The sequence below is a fragment of the Amphiura filiformis genome, chromosome 19 (genome assembly GCF_039555335.1).
Source record: "Amphiura filiformis chromosome 19, Afil_fr2py, whole genome shotgun sequence".
NCBI lineage: Eukaryota > Metazoa > Echinodermata > Ophiuroidea > Amphilepidida > Amphiuridae > Amphiura > Amphiura filiformis.
Window position 1 is genome coordinate 48283840 of NC_092646.1, and position 22192 is coordinate 48306031.

Genomic DNA, 22192 nt, shown 5'->3' on the forward strand with positions numbered 1-22192 from the left:
AAAAATGAAAATTATTTGATATCAGAAAGACATTCTTCGTATATAGAATGCAATTCGATATGTCTGATGTGCTCTCATGTCCCACAAAAAATACTGTCGAAACGCTCAAAACGCTCATTCCAGATCCCTTAAGCAGACATGTGTGTTTTTTTAATTGAAAAGAATGTGTTGTTGATGGTTCAGTGAATTTCAAAATTGCATTGACATTCCCTCATTTCAAATATATAGTTTTGGTTTCTCTATTGTTCAGAAACCAAAAATCAAGGGATTAAAATGTGGAGATGAACTGGTATGCAATCATAACACTATTGTGCTGGGAGTATACATTAGGGTATATATAATCAAAAGTATAATGGTCTATAACCATACGTATATAATAGCCTATTGTGCTAACATTTTCATTATCGATATCTATCAACGCGGGCGACTTTTGCCGTAGGTGGCACACTTCCATGACACCATAAAATTACATCCGAGGATGGATATATACGAGACCTAGGCCTACATGTAGAAATCATGTGCATATATTGGGGTGGGGGGGGTGGGGTGTTTTGTTTATTTGTCTGAAATATAAACGATGCATGATGATGTAGATGATTGGATTATGAATTAGATTATTCCCCGGAAAGCACAACCCATACCTCTTACCTATGTTCCCTCCGCCACCTATATATAACCTCCTCCCTCCCCTCCCCCACACTCGATATCGACTCTTCCCTATTATTCCACTCCACTCTTGAGCCCCCCTCTCCCCTCCTTCCCTTCCCACTTCCAATGCTCTCTCCCCTCTGTTTCTCTTTCTCCCTTACCCTTACCCCTCCCCCCTCACACACACACACCTACCCTCTTTCCCTCACGATCTCTTCTATCTCTCTCTCTATTCTCCAATAAATAAATTGAATAAAAGTTAGTTTAAACATGGAGGTATATAAATAAATGGAGAATGATCTAGCCAAGCATCTTTTGTACTACGTTGGTTATGACCAATTATTGTTGAATAGGCAATTTCAGGGGATATTGATTATGCTAAGCTGATTACATTGTTAAGTCTGTTTCACTGGTCATTTATTTCAATGGGGTGCTAAATGCAGTTACTTATAATGTTTATTGGAAAGTGCTCATGTTTCAGAAAATTTAATATCAAAATGTCATTTTCGCCAAAAAATTGCATTGAAATCAGTCTTTTTGAATAAAATAAATACCCTATATGTAGGCCTATATCTGTGGTCATATTGTGACCCCCTACATTTTGGTCATGATTCTTGAAAAATTAAATTAGGCTATGACCCCTATTTTTCTTTCCAAAAGTTATGACCCCCCCCCATAGGCCTATTTGGAACCCCCTCCAAAGAAAATGATGGCCCCTAATAATATTAATAATCATTTAGGCCTAAATACTGATAATTATTTATTATAAAATGAGAAGTTTAATGATGATGAAAAGATTTTAGCTGAATTCCGAAGTACTTCCGGTAAATTTTACTCGCTCTTAACTCAATTGGCCCAAATTGGCCCAACATAATTTTTTTTTTATTGTAAGGTAAAAAAGTTTTGCTTTCATTTGCACTATATTTGAACTCCCTCAGACCCCTTAAAAGCTTAATATATGAACATGAAAACTAAGTATATTTGTCAAGTTACGGCACAACAAGTGTTGAAAACAGTTTCATAACTTGAGAACAGAACATCCAAATTTCATCGGGTTTTCGCACAATCATACATTGAAACTATAAGCTATCAAAACTGGCGACTTTGAACAGCTAATTGACTAGCTGACGTCATTATACAGTCTCTTTTACAAGCCTTCCGGTACGGGTCAATGTAGGGTCAATTCCTATGAGGAAATTTTGGGAGTGACGATCAATGAACCATGGTAGAGTCTCATAACCATCGTGGAGATCAATAGCTTGGCTGAAGTGGCTAGTCATTCAAGTTTGGTGACTCATTGAATAGAGGTAATCGGATAATCTCCACTTAAGAGATTAGAATTCTGGCGATCATTCTCCATTTATTTATATACCTCCATGCTTAGAGTAGGTAACTTCAAATCAAATAATTTTACGATCCACACCACTTATAAGAAACTGAAACCAAAACCGAAACTGACTGACACAAATGTTCGGTTTTAAACAAAAGGTAGAAACAATGAGTTCGATATCTTATGATTCAAGTGGTTAGGCAGGACAATAGGAAACCACGTGACCAAAACCAAAACCAAAACTAAAACTATATATTTGAAATGAGGCATTGTTACTTTTAAATTAGTGACTATTGTACATTTTGAAGATGTCTGAATCAACACCGTTAATACCAGAAAAAAAGTCTTTATAGTTTGTGTTGTATTACTCGTTGCGAGTAAAATTGTACAAAATAATGCATGCGTACTGAGTTGGTGATACGTTTAGTGGACTAGCCTCACAAGGGGAATACATTCGACCCAACAACATTTTAGGACAAGTGCATTAAAAAGTAATTCTCCCATATATTTTATGTGTAACTTTGGTTTTGATGTATCGATGCTAGCGCGCTGTCTTAATGCCTAGTGTTCAGTGGACAATTCTTTGCAAGGTGAGCAAAATTACAAATCGCTCAGCTGACCTGTTACAAAAATGACTTTAACTTGGCGCGCGCGCGTTGTGATTAGGGTAGTGTTTGAATGGCCCCGTAGCCTAGAATAATCAGCTCTAAAGTATTGTATCTCCGGATTACTGAAATCTTTAGGACTATACCAAGATAAACCTTTAAATGAAATGAATATGCATGTAGATAGATATAGACAAGATAAGTTGGTGTAGTGGTAACTATGTAATATGCCTTATAGTTTGTACAAACAGATTTAAGTTTTCACAAGTTGTGTAATTTTTTTCACTAATATTAACTTTTTGTGTTTTGAAAACATAATAGATATCATGAACAAATATAAATTTTTACCCAGAGCAGCCAGCGCACATAAACGCTAATAGGTACACATGAGCAGTATAGAGACAAAGTAGGCTATCCCACATGTCTATCATTTTGAGATATTGGCTTTGGAAATCCAGAAAAGAAAACAAAGTTGCAAATTCAGGACGTCAAAGAATGCAGAAACCATAACAAACATTATAAATTTATATCAGAAATTGTGACTTTGTGGGATAACGCACTTTTCCTCCATACGGCTCAAATTTAGTTAGCTACTCAGTAGATATGTTTAATAATTGTTGTTGTTGTTGTTGTTGTTGTTGTTTTTCTGGCTATTATCAGTTTATCAAACCGTGCCTAAAACACGTTGAACTATAGTTATTTCAATAAATAATAAGAACTTGGATAGAAACGGTAAAGTAGCCAGCAGGTGGGTGGAGGAGGTGGGCAAAGTAACCCTCCCGACAAAAAATGAAAGAGAAACGTGCCCCTCTGACAAAACATGACAGAGAAAATTGGGAAGGCAACAGGAAAAAAGGACAAATAGCCCGTTTTCCACCACAATTTACCCTGCCCATGGGCCAAAATAGTCTAAAATACCAATTTTTGGATTAATAGTTCAACTTTCACTAAATCGACTGGCGTCTTCAACAGATGGTAATGCTGTCTACAATCGACATATTCTTTTCTGATGACGTTATGTGATTGACAGTATATCGTCATACTCCTTAAGTCCACTCCTTACTTGGAAAAACCGGTTGTCGCATTTTGGTGTTTAGGCCGTCTGTGGAAAATAAACTTTTGTTTTAGCCTTGTGGGACTTACCAGAAATACACCGTTGCTATCCTTTAGTTAGCTTATACCTTGAACAAATCTAAATCTAAATCACTATGTCAATCTAATTATAATCACTATGTTAGGAAATTACTTTCTTCATCTGAAAACCATGACAAACAGAGGTAGAAAATAGTCGACCCGATGTTTGGCAATGTTCAGATAATTTTAATGTATTCTTATTCACAATAATGAATTTAATTTGTATATAGCTGTATTATATTGTTTGTTTGGGTTTTTTACATAACATATGATTTTTTTTTCTAAATGAAATCTATTCATGAGCATCTGTAGTATTGAATTTAGCTTATCAATTTGGATAATATTAGCAACAACTACTGTAATATAAGTGACATGTAAAAGCTGGTACTAAATATGTCACTAGCAATGGGGTTGTATTTTCATTAAATTCTGCAATACAAAACACAATGCTTTTATGTAGTTATTTGTAGTACATCCAGCCTGTAGTTCGTATGTGTTTCAAATATATGTATCGCTGGCCCTGGGTCAGGTATGGGTCTCACAAGGATGTTGGATGGAGTCAGTGGCGTATCGTGGGTCATCCGATTTGGGGGCACCGACCATGATTGGGGGCACCATGTCTGATTGGGGGGGGGGCACAAGCCGTTTTTATGCGATTTTCTAAATTTTGCAAACGACATCCCTGGCTGTGGCGAGGAAGCATTTAAAACTATAGGGTCGTGGACGGACACATTTTGTTCCGGTTATAGTGGGACTAGTACATTTCAGACCATTTTATAGCCTTGATTTCGCATTTTTGATGTGTAATGAAACACCCTCACATGTTGCTAACTAGCATTATGTAAGATCATTTATCAAAACGAAGATGTTGGCACCATTTTCATCAAGTTAAAATTGTTGACCCTTTAGAGGTGAACGTCTGACCATTGACCTTGTTGGTAATAACTGAAGAACAGTACATCCTAGATAGGTAAAACTATACATTGTCTGAATCTTTTAGACCACTCAGCCAAATCATCCTCTAGTTTTTAATATAATATCATAACATACATTTGATGCGTTTCTGGGTAACAACCCAGCAAACACAAAAACGTTTTAAAAACGTTTTAAATAAGTTATATTTTGGCTTTTGGTTTAGGTAAAAACGTTTTAATAACATTAAAATGTCGGGTTATATAAAGGTCATGATAACGTTTTAAAACGTTTTGTATGAAAACACACTACAACAATATTTTTAAATGTTTTCAAAAAATGTTATTGTAAACTTTTTTTGCTAACTTTTTTTTTAAATATTGTGTCAATACTTAAATACCATTATGTTAAAATATTTGAACCCAGCAAACACAGAAATGTTCTTAAAATGTTTTTTCAAAACCTTTTAATAACATTTAAATGTCGGGTTATATAAAGGTCATGAAAACGTTTTTAAAACGTTATTGAAAATATTTTGGGCAAACATTTTTCGCAAAATATTTTTCAACCCCAAAATAACATTCTGTTTAGAATGTTTTGTATCAAGTTTTCAAAAATGTTTTTGGAATGTTATTAAAACGTTTTTATACCCTTTATATAACCCGACATTTAAACGTTTTCTGTAAAACATTTTGTTTGCTGAGCAGTAGATTATCAAACAATGTTTTTAAGGTTATGAAAACGTTTTATACTCTTAATATACCCTTTATATAACCCGACATTTAAACGTTTTCTGACAACCTTTTATAACCTTTTGCGAATGATGTCGAAAACGTTTTGTGTTTGCTGGGAAAATATCCAAGATAGTCCATACATTTTTTTCTTAAGTTGCTACAACAAGACGAACACTTTTAAGGGCATGGAAGTAAAGAGAATGTGACATTGACCGCGATTCATGCCCATGTGTTACCCATGAACATACCCTGAGTATATCAAGGCTCTGACAAAGGCATGCATATTTTTTATGTGTGATTATTAACACTTTAACCTATTAGCAATTCCCAATTTCACGACATGCGCGTTGCTAGCGAAAATAAATAGGGCATGTTCTTGGCAAGACCTTGACATGTTCCTTGGCTTGGCTCATGCCTAAATTTTTGCCTGGGATACAACCATTAAACGCCTCTTTCACCGCGTTCGGATAGTGTCGACAACTTCCAACGTACAGATATGGATTAATGATCGAATTAAGGATTATAAACCCATACGCGATAGAAGCGAGTATTGGTCAACGTCCAGGAACCCAGAGTCATACCAATCTAGTATATATTCTACAGACCCAACGCGATGAGGCATCTGGCATATTAAGAAAATGATATTGTTTGCAATCAGAGTTCTCGCTACTTGGTTACGTACGCCTGATGTCTGATCACTCGTGACAGACCTGCCTTTATTTGTCGTAGACATAGACGAATGTCGAGCAATAGATCTTTGACTCAAAGTGATAATTATCTTTGTATATAGAACACTATTAAATACTAAACATCCTATGAAAAACACTTGATTAATGATTTCACTGTAGATCGTGACGTGCAGATTCACGGGATTGCATAATGTATGGGTCTTTGGTAAGGACTGGAAATGTTCCTCATATGGCCATTCCAAACAAAATGAGGAACCAATATTGAGGAACTACAGTAATCGATGTCATGACAGCGATTGCCCAGATGACAATTAAATGTTCAAAGGTGCGTTTTAGTCTCACAATGGTACGATGACGCAAAGGCGCACAGATAGCTAGATAACGTTCGGCAGTTATGACGGTGTCGAGTTCAATCCCAGCAACGTACCAGGGGTGAATGGAGATGACGGTGGAAGCTCTATAGTCCGACGGTTCTTTATTCCGACGGTTCTTAAGTCCGAAGGCTCTTTAATCCGACGGCTCTTTATTACGAAGGTTCTTTATTCCGACGGTTCTTTATTTCGAAGGTTCTATAGTCCGAATTTAAAAAAAAGGTTCCCTAATCCGAATATTAAAAGAGGTTCTTTAATCCGAATTTAAAAAAAAGGTTCTCTAGTCCGAATATAGAAATAGGTTCTCTAATCCGAATTTGACAAAAAGGTTCTCTAGTCCGAAATTGCAAAACAGTTCTATAGTCCGAAACGGATACCGTGTTCTTTAGTCCGAATTGGTAAACGGGTTCTATAGTCCGAATTTTATTTTTATCATTTGTTTCGGTGTCAACTCATCAAATGTTTTACAAATCCGCTGCTGTTCAACATGGTTGGTTTCTCTGGATATTTTCCGTAGCGTACGTTGAGGTTTATCTTTATTCTGGTGATATTTTCTTCATTTTTATCCGTTTTTCATTCCATTATAATATTATATACTAGTAATATTCAACGATGTATTCCGACATTGTCGAGTTCAAATTGTCATAGCGCCATCCCACCATGTAAATGCTGCGGCTTTTTTATTTAAACAAATCGTAGTCATTTAAATCAATTAGTTTACAGAATAGTTAAAGTAGGGCCTATAGTTTTGTCTTTCGATTTGGGGGAGGGGGGTGTCCGGGGTGTAAAATGTTTGAATGTACGGGTAGTCTTGTGATTAAATCATCATTTTCGACCCGTTATCTACCCTGAAAACCCGCTTCTGGCCATTTTTCAATCCGAGGGCTTACTTTATTCAAAAATTGTCTTATGCAACTGTTTGGGCGATCCAAGCTCATGTGTAGGTCTCAAATATTTATTTAAGCTATAACATGCCTCTCTTTTTTCCACAGGAAGGCCAAAATATCTCTAAAAAGATTTTGTTTTTATTGAAATCCATCTACATTACATCGTGATTTGGTGGTGTATGCCCTTTTAGCAGTAGAGTTATCTCGTTTACCTTTAACTCTGATTTAGTCTTATCTAGCTAGAGGTTATGTTAATGTTTTAAAAATTCGGACTGTAGAACCTTTTTACTGATTCGGACTAAAGAACACGGTATCCGTTTCGGACTCTATAACCGTTTTGCAATTTCGGACTAGAGAACCCTTTTTTGAATTCGGATTATATATTCTATTTCTATATTCGGACTATAGAACCCTTTTTAAAATTCGGACTATAGAGCCTATTTCTATATTCGGACTATAGAACCCTTTTTTAAATTCGGACTATAGAGACTATTTTCATATTCGGACAAGAGAACCGTTTTTAAAATTCTGACTATAGAACCTTCGAAATAAAGAACCGTCGGAATAAAGAACCTCTTTTCAATTTTTTTTCGGACTAGAGAACCTCTTTTAAAATTCGGACTAGCGAATGCTATGAACATGTGTTCGGACTAACGAACCTTCGGACTAAAGGACTTTCGAATTATAGAACCTTCGGATTATAGAGCAGTCCCCGACATGACATACGCCGCACAGCCCCATTTATAATCCACGGCGATGGTGCGATGAGCAACTGGTGTATGGACATAGTTAGATATGTACCAATACATTTGGGGTACGGTGGCCGAGCGGTACGGGCGCTGACTCATAATCGGAAGGTTGTGGGTTCGAGCCCCGGCGACGCCATCGTGTTGTGCCCTTGAGTAAGGCACTTTACCTCGATTACTCCTCTTCACCCAGGTGTATAAATGGGTACCGGCATTCTTAAATGCTGGGAAGGTAACAGACTCGCTGTGGAGGAGGTGTAGCGATCCCCCTACAGCAACATTACATGGAGGAGTCTGGCCCAATCGCCAGTGAAAGAGAGATGGGCACTCCGATTACTGTTTATACAGGATCGTCTCCTTTACCTTTACTTTTTACATAGCTGTCAGTAGTATCATGATATCGCAAACGGCTAAATTGAAGAGATACGCATTTAGGCTACTTTTCATATTTTGCAGACGCAAAATGGTAAACAAAAAAGATTCATTGCCAAACACGCCGATGAAAGCAAACACAGGTAACAGGATGACAGACAATATCTTGAAATCAGTTTCGTTCCAAAGCCATTTCTCCGCCACAGCAATGTCGGTTGAGTTAAAACTGCTAAAGTCGGTGCATAGTTGGGGATAATTGAAAGCTTCATTCATTTTGAGATCAATAGTCAAAATTGTTTTGATGGCAGAAAGTCTACTCTATCTGCAGATACACCGTCTAATTTGATATGTTTCACCAATGGAATCCGTTGCTTTAAAGGTGTATTTTGTGATTTCAACATCTACTTTTTCAGAGTGGATGGATAAATATCGACAACAAAACGTCATTTCCAAAATTCCAGTGTAATTATATTTAATGTGGTGACTCGCATTAGGTTTAATAGTGTATCGTTTATCAAAATCCAAATTATTGTTTACACTCTATGGTATAACCTTATTTCCTGCTATTGTTTGTTCAATTAACTTAGACCGTGTGGTTTTAGATAATGGCGTTTCGCGCATACATTGGGCTACTGTATGTCAACTGGTGGCCCACTGGATATGACATCCAATGGTATTCTGGTTTAGGCACTTCCTGCTCAAAAGCTGATGTTGACATCTGGTGTGATACTAGTTTTATTTTCAGTTTATTACACCATGATCAAGAAAAAATATGAATAACAAGATAATGTGGTGTGGGGGTCAAAGAGAGCAAAGCTCGCACGAGTCTGACCCAATTACATAATCACTAATATAATTTAGTATAATAGAGGGTGTCCAAGAAAGATCTATACCTGGAAAATTTATTTTTTCATATGTAAAATTACTAACCGTTCTGTATAAAAATATTTGGAAAAACTTATGCAGGTATTTTGTTGTGTCCTGTTCTTCCTTTCAAAATAAAGGCAATATCTACCGATTATTTGTGATGTTACAAAACAATCCATGTATGGAATGAAGTTTTTGTAACGCTTGAGTGATCTTATACTATCCTTCCTTTGGCGGCACTTTTGAAGATATTTATTACGGTGTGTGCGAGTTTGATCATCTGAAATGCCAGTAAATATGGATTTGTCATAAATGTATACAGATGATTCGTCCTTAGTCGCGCAGCATGTATTTATGTTCACATTATATTGGCGAACCTACTGCTACGTAAAGGTGAGTATTGCATTGGCTGCAAGGTTTTCTAGAGGAGGTTATATCCACTGTAATTGTGATTTTTTTTCGTAAAAGTTGTGCTAAAAATCACATAAAAGCACACTTTTCAATCTAAATATCTGAACTCTTGTTCAAATCTTTCCCTCAATTCCATATGTAGAATTATGCATCTGTGCCAACTTTGCTGTATTTTATATAGCATAATGTGTGATTAATATATTGCCCAGTACAGCTGGAAGATGGTAATAAAGCATCATTTTTATGAGGCTATTGCGCTGTAAATACAGACATGCAATTGTGTACATTATCCTTTTCTATACCAATAGTGGCTTTATTGTTTTCATATAGTCCCATGCTATATAGTGTTTACCATAGCATTTGACAGTAAATGGGTATTAAACTTGGATTATGTTGACCTGTAATGCTCAAATACGTGCATGTTCATCATAAGATCAGATCATTACTCACGATAGATTAATTTGTTAATGCACTCATAATAATTACCAAAATGGGATGCTCTATTTGAAAACCACACCCCACTAAAATCCAACCAAGTTTAAAAGTTTATGTTACTCCATAATACTCTCTTCATCCATAAAAGATGGAGGAGGTGTAGAAGATTTACCAAAAAAAACAAAACGCTGACAACGTAAAGAAAGCAGCAAGTTTAAAAAGCTCCAACCTCGGCTTACTCATGGGTCAATATTTGAGCCCTCTTTTATTTTCTGTCTTCATTGATGACATGGGTGATGAGTGTAAAAACCAGCTATACCTATAGGCAGGTAATTCCACCTTGTTTTACGAAATTACATCTGGAGACAACATCTGAAGCCGTTACTGTTAGCCTAAACAGAGACCTGAAGATCCGGGCAGACACTGAAGGTGATCTTCTAGCCATCAACATGTAAGGCAATGAGAATATTAAGAAAGATGAATCCAACCATTGATCATCTGTCACCAAGCTGTCTGAGACGGAGGATCTGGAGATGGGAGTCACAGTTGATAGCTTCGAGTTTGCGTCCAGTCAGTTTACTTAAGATGTCTAGCTTCGAGTTACACTGATACCTTCACATTTGAGTCTAAAGTCTAGTGCTGTAATATACTACAGATTGTCCTAAAGCTATCGGAATCGAGTAGAATATGTAATTCCAATAGTCAAATGAAAACCTCATAATTATGTACATGTAAAAAGTGGGCCCCAATTACAAAACCTTATCTGTGCAATTTTGCTCAAATTCAAGAAAAGGTCCCAACACATCTTCTGGTGCTTCCCTTCTAACTGTAAACTGTAAGTGTCTGTAAATAACCAAAAGAGCAACACCATGTTCTATGTAAATGCTGTTAATTTTTAGCTGTTTTTGTTTTGTTTTGCGTCTCTCACAAAATGGCAAAATCGTTACATATGAGGTTCTGTAATGGGCCTACTTTTTACTTATGAGGTTTTGCATTTGACCTTTGGAATATTACATATGAGGTTTTTCCCGCCCAGCTACGATTAGTGGAACCAATGGTGGTTTTCTTGGGGGAACAGGGTCTAGAAACGTAATTTTCCATTTGTACAGCTGCTAAGCTGAATCATTGTGCACTTTGTGATAAAACCATGAAAGTGTCCACACATGAAGTACATGATCATTTTTTTTTAAAGATTTGACCCCTAGTGAGCTCTAGAGGTCATAAAAGATCACAAGAATGTGAAACTGCTCCATTCTTGTCTATAGTTCGTCTGATCACAAGGATTTCCAAAATGTATAGTTTGTGCAATCAACGACCTATCGTTACAAAATTATTCTACAAAACCTTATTTTCGGGTCAAAAGTGGCACATTGTTGGTTGTACAGGGGTAACCATTTCAACTTGCTCCGAATTTGCCAACATCGATGGCAAATTGTTTGTGTTGACATAAGAATCTTTACTTGTTATTTGCAATAGACACCAACTATCTATGGCCAGCCATGGCATTTGACACCTGAACCTCTATCTCCGTAGGTTAACACAGTAGATATGCAAAACTATTCTTTTTTATAATTCGTGTCAGCTAAACGGATAATTTGACACCATTTTGGTGCATCTGTCAATAATTTTCAATTTTTCCCATGTTTGATATTTTGTGACCTCTAACGGTCACTAGGGGTCAAATCCATCAAATGCCATCACAGCTTAATAAACTTTGGAACATGTTTACTCCCACACTTTTATCACAAAGTGCATAATTGTACCAAATTTGGAAGCTTAGCAGCTAAACTATTTATCCCTGCTCATTATGCTCACTTTTTCAGGTTAAGTTATGTTAGATTAAATGAAACGCTTAGAAACATGATTTACCTTGTAAGCAAGTTCTTTATTTATATTATTAGCAATCAGTTGAAATACTAACGTGATTTCAAATAAAAATGATCAAAAAAGAGAAAAAAATACAACCTTAAAATGTTTTAAAAATAGTATTATTAAAAAAAAGTCAAAAAAATAAGTACGGGAATCAATTCACCAGCGAAGTGTTACATGCAATCCGTTTTCATTAGATTATGATTTGTGTGTTCCGAACCAGATCAAAATGATCGAACACAAAGCCTAGTTTGCGCCTGACGTCAGTGCAAAGGCGCGGCATGATTGGTTGCTGACCTTCGCGCTACGGCATTTTTGGTCTGGTTGACAGGAAGTCATACGCAAACTAGTCTTTTTAATCATGTCTTCAACTATAGTCTACCATCATTTCCGAATAACCGTGATCCATACCAGCTATGTAACCACTTCGTGGGCGAATTATGATATGGTTACAAAGGTATTTTATTATGCAGTATAGATCCCACACACCATATTATTATGAAGCGACTATAGAAGAGTTTACATAATATATTATTTCTTTTAAAAGGATATAACTTCAAGAAATTTGATTGCAACAACTACCCGACGAGATATCACCCCCTCAATACTGACATACTTGAGCTACATACTTTTATGGTTTCATAGTTTAACATGCTATATATGTCCGATATGGCTGTGTAAGATTAAATTTCATTTTTTTATCTATTTCTTAAAAGAAAAAGTGGTTAATTAACTGATAGAAGCCTTTGAAATCTTTATCAGCTTATTTGCATAATTTTGCGATGTGAAAATTAGAGCGAACATAAATTATTTTTTAAATGCTATCTAAGGCCGGTTAAAAAGAAAGAGTAGTTTGTGTCTGACGTCAGGGCAAAGCCGCGGCGTGATTGGTTGCTGAATTGCATGCGCAGTACGGTATTTTCGGTCTGGTTGGCAGGACGTCATAAGCAAACTAGTATTTTCAATTCGGTTTTTCATGATCTTAAAATTGAGAATATCATATTTTGTTAATGAATTACATTCTACAAACAAGTCAAATTGTTTGATTGGCGTAAAAAGCCGTTGACTGGTACTTTATTTTTCATTTAATTTTATTATTGTCTTGTTTCTGTTTGGACTGTGTTTTACTACGGGAAAGCAAAACTACACATAATGTGCAATGTTCAATAAACATGTGAAGGAATAAACACGTATTAGTACTGGATGTAATGTTTGACCAGTATTCTACAAAGGGTTTGCAAAAAAGTACACATAGTGTGCAACCCCCCTTCTAAATAATCAACATAATATAAAAATGCGAAGAAATAAATACGATATACGTGTATTAATGCTAGACATTCAAAATAATACTCAAATGAAAGCAGGTCTATTGAAAAGTCAGGTCTAGGTAAAATATTAAACTATTTAGAAGTAATAAAGAGGGTCGGATTACGCCAATCACAGAATTTAGTTTACGAAAAATTTACACTAAATTATGTATTGAAGATTTATATAAGTTTTAACTTAAGGAAGCTTTGCTCTATAAGATGCTATCCCATACTACTACTGATGTGTCTAAGCATGAAGACATTAGAATTTACAGGATTTGATCTTCTTCATTCTATAAAGGTGTAAATCGGAAAATAAACTTTTGTTACTGTATAGCAAATAATGTTCACGTCTTTCACTTGTTGTCCGTATTAAGTAAAGTGTGAATTAAAAAAATAAACTATATATTTTGTTGATCAATGCATTATATGTAGTGATGTTCGTTGCTGCTGAAACCATAAAAGTAGTATGTTCCGCCAAACACAATTCGAAAGCACATATATTTGGCCATAATGTACGAAGCCTGGGTAAGGGCAAGTTACATCATATGTGTGTTGGAATATTGTTTATCATCTTTCCCTCTCTACGCGCTTACAATCTCCATAAGGAAATGGAGTTAGCTGCTCCACTCAATGTTTTAATATTAGATTAAATTGAAAATAGCTTCAAGCATTTTCTGCATATGAGTTATGATTATTGTAGTAAGTGATCGAAACATTTTTGATTAAATATATATTTAGTTATACTATAATGACACTAATTTGTTAAACAGGATCATTAATGTGCATTAATGAAGTTTATGATCCTGATGGTTTATTCCTCTTCAGCACATTCTTCTACCAAATCAGCAAATTCCTCTGTCAATCTGATTTTAAGACCGTCTTCAGCGTGACAAAATAGCGGGAAATTGACATCGTCAGCATATTGGGGTTCGGTGAAAGCAGGATCATCACATGGCGGAGCTGAAAACATATTGGAGGGATACAGTTAAGAAATCAATAAGCTATTCATTTAATTATTAACGATCAAGTAATCACCCATGACTCCCTCATTTGTGATGCGATCAAGCAAAATCAGTAAAAACTCGGAAAAATTTCTTATACGAGATTAAAGTTCATTTACAAAGCTGCATTTTGCTGAAACCCCTATTGAAATTGAACAACCAGTTCCAAAGATAAGAGCAATTAAAGAGTTTCCAAAACAACTGGAAACAAAAGGAAATGTTTCCTTTGTTTGGCTGTATCTCAAAATAAATATTTCTGAGTTCCGACCGATTTTGCTTGATCGCATCACATTTATTAATCGTATCTCAGGTCACCTTTACGCAAATGTTGAGGTTGTTTGCAACATATTCTGTAATATGACATGTCAATTCCATATTTGTGCGGGTCAGTGTGTAAACCATCATACATAAATGAGTGGCCTATTCACAAAAGGGACTTATAATGATCGTCGTAAGACCAAAAATACTGACATCACGGCAGAGTTCATCTGCTCTTTACCATCTGGGTTTCAATCCTCCCAATTCATCACTATGCGTTTGCAATGCTTTATCCTGGCTCGCGTATTCCATATTCTGATGTAGGTTTAATTGAAATGCGTTACCATGGTTACAATTTATATTTTGATCAACTTAATCAATAAACATTAGACATATTGCAGCTTACCATTTTCCCTCAGATAAATCTCGTTGATCGCATGGATCACATCCCATGCGTGTGGTCTGTGTTCATCGTGTTCATCGTGTTCATCGTGTTCATCGTGTTCATCGTGTTCATCGTGTTCATCGTCTGAAAAACAAATCAAAATAAGAGCCAAATAAATATTCATATGAAATTAACAAGAAACCCTGTGAAAATTCCCCAATCTTATTAAGGCCAAATTGGTCAAGCTGGGAGATTCCACGTTTGTTGATAGAAAGACAACCTAGGCTAATAGAAATTGGCACTTCATTCGTGGTGGATAATAATACTAAAGTTTAAAACATGTAGGCCTAGCCTATGTCCGGCACTTAAGCAGGGTGATTCTTTGTTGGATTATTTTATTTGATCCTATTTGTGACCTCTTCTCAAAATGTATTACTTTCCTTTTCTCACAAGTCTTAAACATCGAGTCGTAGTACCGTCCACGCGAACTTGGATGTAAGCTTAAATTGCATTGGCCTACATGTTGACGCAAATTCAAGAAAGTAGAAAACTTGGAAGTATGACTATATCCCGAGACTATATCTGACTCTGTATTTTGCAAACTAAAACAAGAATAGGGTCCTACTGTATTAAATAAATACGAAAATGAGAGTAGGCCTATGACTGAATTAATTTAGATGCCAAGACACTGAAACTGATTTCGTAAAAGTCACATCGGCGCTCGCACAAAGTTATGAATGAATGCCGTACAATATGGTTTATACTCATCACATGTATATCGCCATGGTGGGGGCACGTATGTAGGGCTATTTGCATGCTTGTCATGGATCGACCTGGCTAAAAATCCTGGCGTTTGCGGGCCAAATGTGGCAACCCAAAATTTACGGTCGACCTGGGAGAAACCGATTTACGATAACTTAGGTGGTCTATCGTGTGCGATACGCTATTTTTGGTCGACCTGGGATTTTTTTCTCCCAGCTTGACCCAAAACGCCTTATTAAGGTGCACGGTGACAAATGGAATACAGGACTGTTTAACATTTTAATTAAAATCTTACTCGAATGTAAGTTCACATGTGCTGGTGATAAACAATTTCTAAATGTAATTCAACTGACTTTCAGCTCAACAAATTCAACTAACCATGAATTTTTGATGAGTGATACACATATGAAACCCAAAGATGTGTGTCACACATCAAAAATTCAAGGTTAGTTGAATTTTTTGTGCTGAAAGTCAGTTTAAACTTTTATAAAAATCATGTAAATCTCTGCGTATTTTAGTGTTTTGCTTTTACACATAATCCTGATCGTTTTTTCCTTACAACTGAAACGCATTAAAAATGGGGTTAAGTAATTGCCGACTACACAGGTTTTAATAGAAAAGCTGCCATTTTAGGGCACACTTTGTTCGCAGTGATAAATCCAATAATACCAAATGAAATTGCATGAGTTAGATCACAAATGGCCAAAATATCAACATATTAAAGCTGACCTGGAAAAGCTCCTAACCCACTGACTCGTGACTAACTTAAAATAGCACGCCCCTAAAATATGATGTCGTGCAGGTGAATGTAGGCTAAAAACTGAATAGGTGGGGCATCTGCAAATTGTTGTACCTCCCTGATATGTAAATGACAGATAACAGCAAAAACAACTCCAAAATCTGTCCATAACTTTGGTCAGTGGAGCGAGTCAGGGGATTTCAAGTGGTGATTATTGATTGGCAAATGGCAAGTGATATATTTGGGCATAAGTGCAGCCAATCATTCAATGTGGAGGGTAGAGTAGACGTTATCGATTGATTTTATCGGAGTAGTGTCCTGTTAATCAGGATTAAGTACTGCAAAGGTCGAATCATGTTTGATGTGTAGCATTATGGAAAGCACTATGAAAAGCCCGCAGTTACCTAATCCGTTCTAGACCAAAACCTGATAGTATGTAGTATGTAGTAAAACTATGATTGATAAGGTTGTCTGCAGAATCTTATTAGCTCCAATTTGATACCAAATTTGCTACCATACACTCATTAAAACGCATGGATGAATGATGCATGAGAATGAATATTTAGCAACACTGCTAACGGGGGAAGACCAGTTGAATAAAGTACCGGTTCACGGTTATACTGGGTATATATTGTGGTATATTTGTCCCGTAAATATTATGCAAATTTATTTCAATGTCATTTGATAATTACCTCGTTTATCATCATATTCTTCATAGTCATCTTCTGGAACGTCAATGAGAATTGCGTCACCAAATTTAGTGCCACAGATGTCTTAAAAGAGAATAATAAATTCCATTAGATTCATTATTGCGAACAGGTAATGAATAGATTAAAATAATGATAAATAATGTTACAGTAGTGGAAGTAAAGTACTAATAGAGATAGCGAAATGGAGTTACTTTAACTTCAACTTTAACGTCTAGAGGATTATAGAGGATTGTGTATTCAAAACCACTCTGCCATTAAAGCCGCTTGAAGTTAAAGTTAACGCCAGAATCTATAGTGTGCCGTAAATTATGATGAAAATACGTCATAATTAAAACAATGGTTTGCATATTTCCTCATAGACTACATAATTACCACTTATGTATTGTCTAGTTAATAGACCAATTATTGGAAATCTAATTTGGTTTGGGTAAAAAACATGCCACATGATGCTAAAAATTACTGATTGAATTAGATCAAAACAAATTTTGTTCCAAACGTCACACTTGATATATACATTTGTGTGTGCTCATGACGTACACCAATTCAGCTTGCGAAACCAAGTTTTTGGCTTGACTTCAACGCCAAGGGGATTAAGTTTTAATAACTTTTAATTAATATTGTGGAATATTTTTGGGGCACATAACAATATAAATTAAATGGTCCAATGTTTTTTTACAAATATTTTATAATCGGTATTCTTCTTTAATATACTTGTCTGAAAGATATACATGCAAATGTTAAAACGATTAAAATTCCGACAGTCCAGAAACTAAAGACGAGGAAGTTATCATTTAATTGGGTAGGCTGCATTTTGCATTTTCTTAGACGCGTATTTTGACACCCGAATTTGAACGTTGCAGTTGACAGCGATAAATTGTTATTACGCAATCATTATGGAATCTATGGACGAGTCATTATCTTCGCGCTGAATTCAAACCAATACAAATAGCTATAAATTTAAATCAGGGTATTCTTTCTTTTAAAACACGACTGTGTTTTTAGTACTGAAAAACATTGCAGTACCAAAATGTATCAACTGCGCGTAAATAAACCATTATTATATTCTTTCTAAGTCAAAATATTGAAAATACTATTAATAGCTATTAAAGGCGGCGTATTTATAACGGCTGTGTTAAAGAAAGAAGATGAAAAATTTCAACATTTGAAATGATGTGCCCCTGCAAAGTAATGGGACTGTCACGTCTCGACAGGATCAGAAACACCACCATTCACAAAATCCTTGACATGGATTTTACCATCATGGACAGAATATCAACAAAAAAGACTCCGATACTTCGGCCATATCCACACAATGCCACCATCGCGTTTTCCCAAATTAGCACTTGAGGCACATATCCATGGCAAACGCCCAAGAGGGAGACCAACAAAAAGATGGAGTGACTGCCTAAAAGCCGACTGCAGCAAAGTAAACATCAGCTCTTCGGTCGAAGCTAGTAGGGTAGCTACCCAGCAAACACAGCAAACGTTTTCGACATCATTCGCAAAAGGTTATAAAAGGTTGTCAGAAAACGTTTAAATGTCGGGTTATATAAAGGGTATATTAAGAGTATAAAACGTTTTCATAACCTTAAAAACATTTTTGATAATCTACTGCTCAGCAAACAAAAATGTGTTACAGAAAACGTTTAAATGTCGGGTTATATAAAGGGTATAAAAACGTTTTAATAACATTCCAAAAACATTCTTGAACACCTGATACAAAACATTCTAAACAGAATGTTATTTTGGGATTGAAAAAATATTTTGTGAAAAATGTTTGCCCAAAATATTTGCAATAACGTTTTAAAAACGTTTTCATGAACTTTATATAACCCGACATTTAAATGTTATTAAATTGTTTTGAAAAAAACATTTTAAGAACATTTCTGTGCTTGCTGGGTTTAAATATTTTAACATAATGTTATTTAAATATTGGCAAAATATTTGGCAAAAATATTTGCAAAAATAGTTTACAATAACATTTTTTGAAAACATTAAAAAAATATTGTTGTAGTGTGTTGTCATACAAAACGTTTTAAAACGTTATCATGGCCTTTATATAACCCGACATTTTAATGTTATTAAAACGTTTTTACCTAAACCAAAAGCCAAAATATAACTTGCTTAAAACGTTTTTAAAACGTTTTTAAAACGTTTTTGTGTTTGCTGGGTAAAGACAGAAGGAAGTGGCAGGACATCGTGAAGCAAATGGCACCACTCAACCCCAAGCTGGAGTGAACGCCATATGTCAAGGTAGGTCAGGGTGTTACTGTTGTGAAGACTTTATATTAGTACAAGGTTAATTTTGATAGAACTTATATATAGCTTATTTTAGTCTTTTCCAGTTGAAATCCATACATCCCTACCGAAGACATTGTCTTATGACTCTATTACAAATCTACATCCCCTCTGTGGGAGTCTTGCTTATGGGGTGTATGGATTTCACCCTAAAGTTCACATTGTTGTTGTTGTTTTTTCAATTCATATTTTTAATCAGCTAAATCTTGTTATGAACAGTGAACATATTGTAGCTTACCATCATTTCCTTCCAAATATTCATAAATCACATCTTCAACATAATCCTGCAAATATATGAACAAATCGAAAATGTGCTTAAATAGCAGAACTAACTAAAAAGAAAATCATCAGAGTCATCACGCATTAGCATTATCAGGCTTGTGTAATGTAACGCCAAGATAGATACAAATTAGTTTAAAAATGACAAATCTATGTGAATTGTATAATCCACAAATCCTCTCAGACTTAAGAGAATATCGGCCATAAAATTTCAACAACATGCAAACGGGGAGTTGCGGATATCAACGGCGCGGCGGCAGAACCATTAACATCCCCTCATACTTTTTTGACCGAGGGTCTGACCTTCCCACTTTAATCAAATAATAATCCGTTGTGTATCACATGTATGGGGTGAACATAAATAATCAATTCGCTATCATAGACCCTGAAAGAAATTGTAAAAATGATGCAAAATGGCTCCAATTTGGGCTTTCATTTCGTCTTTTAAAATAAAACTGTACACAGTATTTCTGTCAAAATTGTCCACCAAATGGCTTCAATTGGGATTTGGGAATTCAATTTGTACAAGTTTCTCACTTCTTAGGGGACACATCCACCTAAGATATCCCCTACGTTGCGCAAGTGCGGTGCGATGGCAACTTCGCACCCGTTATTTACATGTTTTACATCCGCCTGTGACTACCTCGCTTTGTTGTGTACAGTTTGCAATGGGCCGCATAGCAGTAGACCCTATACTTTGCACTTTAAAAGGCGTTATCAACGGCGGGGTCCCATTGTAGTCTGGGATGTCAGGGCGAAGAATGTTTTCTCGAGTATTTCTTAGCATTTAGAAAACGTTGTTGACACTGCTCGTGCCCTCCCCCTTCCCTGTCTTCTTTTTCAAAAGAATAAACTATATTTTGGAATGTAAAAAGCTTTTCTCGTTATTTTTAACAAACCGAAAATATATTAATTCAATCGCATCACAATCGGTCCAATACGCCACCTAGCGAGGTGGTTCGCCACTACGACATACAATGTTTTTCATTTGACCTATATTTCTTACTTTGTTTACTATTATTTATATGTATGAATGCTATCGTATTGTCGATACGCCACTATAGAAAACACCCAATTTCATTTTGAAACGATACGAACATTTAATTCATTATTAATTAATTAGCTAATTTTGACTGCTGGGACTTCGCAAAATGTAAGATAACATCATAAAAACACATGTGCCAATTATTGTATTATTGACTTTTAAGGAGTTTTGTGATTTCCAAATGTGATATGATCTGGTTCACGGAGGCCAAAGGTGGAAGATTTGAAATTGAGATTGAAAGGCAAATAAAATATGGAGTCAAAGATAATAAAATACTCAAGGAAATAGACATCACAAGACGCCATAAGTTTAGAACCAAGCATTATAGACTTTTTTGTTTTCAGTAAATTATAGAAACGTAATTTTCAAAATGCCTCCTTTGGCCTCCATGGACCAGATTGTGTCACAAAAGAGAAAATCGCTCAACTGGCCCTTTAATGATAATAAGAACTTAATTTGCCAAAAGCAACTTAAAACTTTAAAAACTGTATATTTGTCTTTGCACCCAAAACAATCCAACCATTCTGAAACCACTAACAAACACAGATAAAAAAAAATGAGTAATATTTTTCTTACCAATGGTGATCCATAGGCTCCAATGGCAAGGCAAGCTAACAGCAAACATCCAAACACACGCATGATGGGTTTGTAGAAGTCTTAGTCAACCAGTCTGATATAAATATAAAGTTGTGATTTCTGAACTTGAGAAGAAGAACGTCCCAATTGCGAAAACTACGCTTGTGTGTCTCGCTTTTATTAAATTTGGTATGCCCTGGTTCCGTGTTACGATTAGCGAGCCAATCGGGCTTATGGGGCGGGTCCTCTTGACTTGTTTCCCTCACATATCAATAACATGCGTGAATGGTCGTATCTGTGTAGTTAAAAAGTAGCACAAAAGTCAACATTTTACTATTTTTTGTAGAATATATCAATTGTGAAGGGAATTTTCTTCAACATACTGTATTGTGGTGACATATTCGACCAATCATTGGATAACCTATGTATCACGTGGGTGGGTGTTTCTGTCGGTGTAGGATCATTATTGGCTAATTTAGAAAAAGTACTGACACGAAAAGCGTGTCATCACAAAAGAAGAACTCGGCTGTTGTCTGTTAGTCAACGTGGCACCAAAAACTTCTTTTAAAAAGCATGTTCATGAATATTGTAAATAATGTCATAGATGTAAAATAGTAATGATTACTAATGAAGTAGTAGGGTAACATTTAGGGTTCCCGTAACTGCGAAAGGGATGAGAAAGGATTGAGGATTAATATCAATTCTTTAAGATAATTCAATAAAATAAGCTCCTGTTTACCTCTAACAAGTGTTGGCTAGCTACGGAGGGGATAAATCTATAAACACAGACGCCCAAAAAAAAAAAAAAAAAATGAGTGG

General features: G+C 35.7%; 1 protein-coding gene across 2 annotated transcripts; it reads right to left on the reverse strand.

Moving 5' to 3' along the window:
* Positions 1–12005: 12005 nt before the first annotated feature.
* Positions 12006–21652, reverse strand: LOC140141406 (uncharacterized). 2 transcript variants are annotated; one of them, XM_072163259.1, is made up of 5 exons: positions 21374–21652; positions 19712–19757; positions 17158–17238; positions 14986–15090; positions 12006–14280 (listed from the first exon to the last, which is right to left on the reverse strand). In XM_072163259.1, the coding sequence occupies exons 1-5, from the start codon at positions 21434–21436 to the stop codon at positions 14132–14134; spliced, it is 444 nt and encodes a 147-aa protein (XP_072019360.1). In that variant the 5' UTR covers positions 21437–21652; the 3' UTR covers positions 12006–14131. The 2 variants fall into 2 exon arrangements, with proteins under 2 accessions (XP_072019360.1, XP_072019359.1); XM_072163258.1 differs by having other exon boundaries at positions 14986–15108; positions 21374–21641.
* Positions 21653–22192: the final 540 nt, after the last annotated feature.

Excerpts from the sequence above, each read along its gene's own strand:
- LOC140141406 (XM_072163258.1), bottom strand. The coding sequence starts at position 21,436 with ATGCGTGTGTTTGGATGTTTGCTGTTAGCTTGCCTTGCCATTGGAGCC. Across the intron at positions 19,758-21,373 it reads GAGCCTATGGATCACCATTG|GATTATGTTGAAGATGTGAT; the intron begins GTAAGAAAAATA and ends ATATATTTGCAG. Across the intron at positions 15,109-17,157 it reads AGAATATGATGATAAACGAG|ACGATGAACACGATGAACAC; the intron begins GTAATTATCAAA and ends TTTGTTTTTCAG.